This window comes from Eimeria mitis, genomic scaffold, assembly GCF_000499745.2.
Source record: "Eimeria mitis Houghton genomic scaffold, Emh_scaff620, whole genome shotgun sequence".
NCBI lineage: Eukaryota > Apicomplexa > Conoidasida > Eucoccidiorida > Eimeriidae > Eimeria > Eimeria mitis.
The window spans coordinates 1052-2626 of record NW_013574399.1 but is presented as its reverse complement, the minus strand read 5'-3'; the positions used below and the strand labels follow the sequence as shown (position 1 = coordinate 2626).

At 52.6% G+C, this 1575-nt stretch overlaps 1 protein-coding gene across 1 annotated transcript; it reads left to right on the top strand.

The window, feature by feature from the left end:
* Positions 1-44: 44 nt before the first annotated feature.
* On the top strand, positions 45-1264 carry EMH_0017960 (SAG family member; the record flags this gene model as incomplete). Its single annotated transcript, XM_013501033.1, has 4 exons — positions 45-201; positions 296-471; positions 569-993; positions 1153-1264. The coding sequence occupies 4 exons, from the start codon at positions 45-47 to the stop codon at positions 1262-1264; spliced, it is 870 nt and encodes a 289-aa protein (XP_013356487.1).
* Positions 1265-1575: the final 311 nt, after the last annotated feature.

Below are 1575 nucleotides of genomic sequence, written 5' to 3'. Positions count from 1 at the left end.
GCTCACGGTCGTCAGTGCCTCGCTCCTGCTCCTGGCTAAAGTTGATGGCAGCAGTGGGGAACCGCCTCAACCACCACAAACAACCAAAAAAACCACATACGCTGTCGAATTGGGTACGTTGGCTGGCCTCGGGTGATGTTAAATGCTTGAAGTGCTGCACTTGTTGCAAACTCCGTGTGGGAGGCCACTACCGTCGACTTGGTCAGCGGTCAGTGTAAATCTTGATGTCTCAGAATACGGTTTCTAAGTAAATCAAGGCGCTCTTTATCGAACTATTTTATGCCTATCCCTTCAGGAGATGATGGCACATGCCTCTCCGAGATCAACAATGCTCGTAAGAAGGCTGGCTTGAATGATTTCGTCATACCTCAAGCGGAGACAAAGGACAAAAGACTGCCTGACAAAGGAGAGGAAGATTCCGCCACCTATGCAGAATGGGTGTGGAAGCCCGTTTGCGACGTCTTGATACCAGTAAGTTAGTTAACTCTTTGGCCGTGTTCTCCGTAGGATGTACACGCTGCGGCGTTGGAATAAGCACAGCAGTCCCTCGTTGTCTTGGTGTCCTCAGCAAGAAGCAGCAGGCAAGAGCACCGAGGCAGAAGCTGGAAAAAAATTCATGAGCGGCACATACGCGTTCCAGGTCGTTGATGCCGCTAGCCTTAGTTGCACTGCCGTAGTAGAAAAGTGGAAGAATGCCTACAGCAACTTCAATGGATTGCCTCCACCGAACAAAGATGCTGAGGAGTTGTATACCAGCCGGGACAACATCTCTTTCGTGGCCATGTACAACCCTTCAGCCGATGCTACCGCCGACTGCCGAGTCGTCACCTGCACTAGAAAGATCGCGACTGTTTCAGCGGGCCTGTTAACGGAAATGGGTGAGGAAGAGGAAGGGGAGGACCCACTAACTGAAGAAACAAAGGAAGGCTCTGCTTTGATTTGCATGACGACGCCTGACGTTCTTCCGGCGAACAGTGACAACCCTCCTTTCACGTAAGCCTTTTGAAGTCAGCATCTCCGCCNCCTGACGTTCTTCCGGCGAACAGTGACAACCCTCCTTTCACGTAAGCCTTTTGAAGTCAGCATCTCCGCCATGCTCCTTAGGCGTCCTCTGCACCGCAGTTCTTTGTTTTTTCGGTGTGCGTTCTGCAGAGAGGAGCAGTGGGGGCAGATCGTCACCGCCTTCGAAGGATCTGCCTCGGCTGTCTTGCCCAGTTTGCTCGGCCTTGCCGCAGCATTGCTTGGCGTTGCGGCAGCGTTGTGAGAGAGCAATGCTATGAAGTAGTTATTAAGGGCCAACGAACGGCTTGGCAATTATGTACAGTGAGCATGCATCGACAGGAGGGTTGGGTATGAGTGAATGTGGGTTTAGCTTACATCACGAATTGGAGCAGTGTGTGCTGCAACTCGTGATAGAACCTGGTGCTTCTCCTCCGCACCATCAGCCCCAGGCCCGTCCGCCACTGTGCCCATCAAACAACGGGCAGGGCAGGGCAGCTGCCCTCAGGCAGTTTTTCTATCCTAGGCGTTTTGACTCCTGTGATGCATAGGCTAAGCCTGTGGGAAGACGGAGNT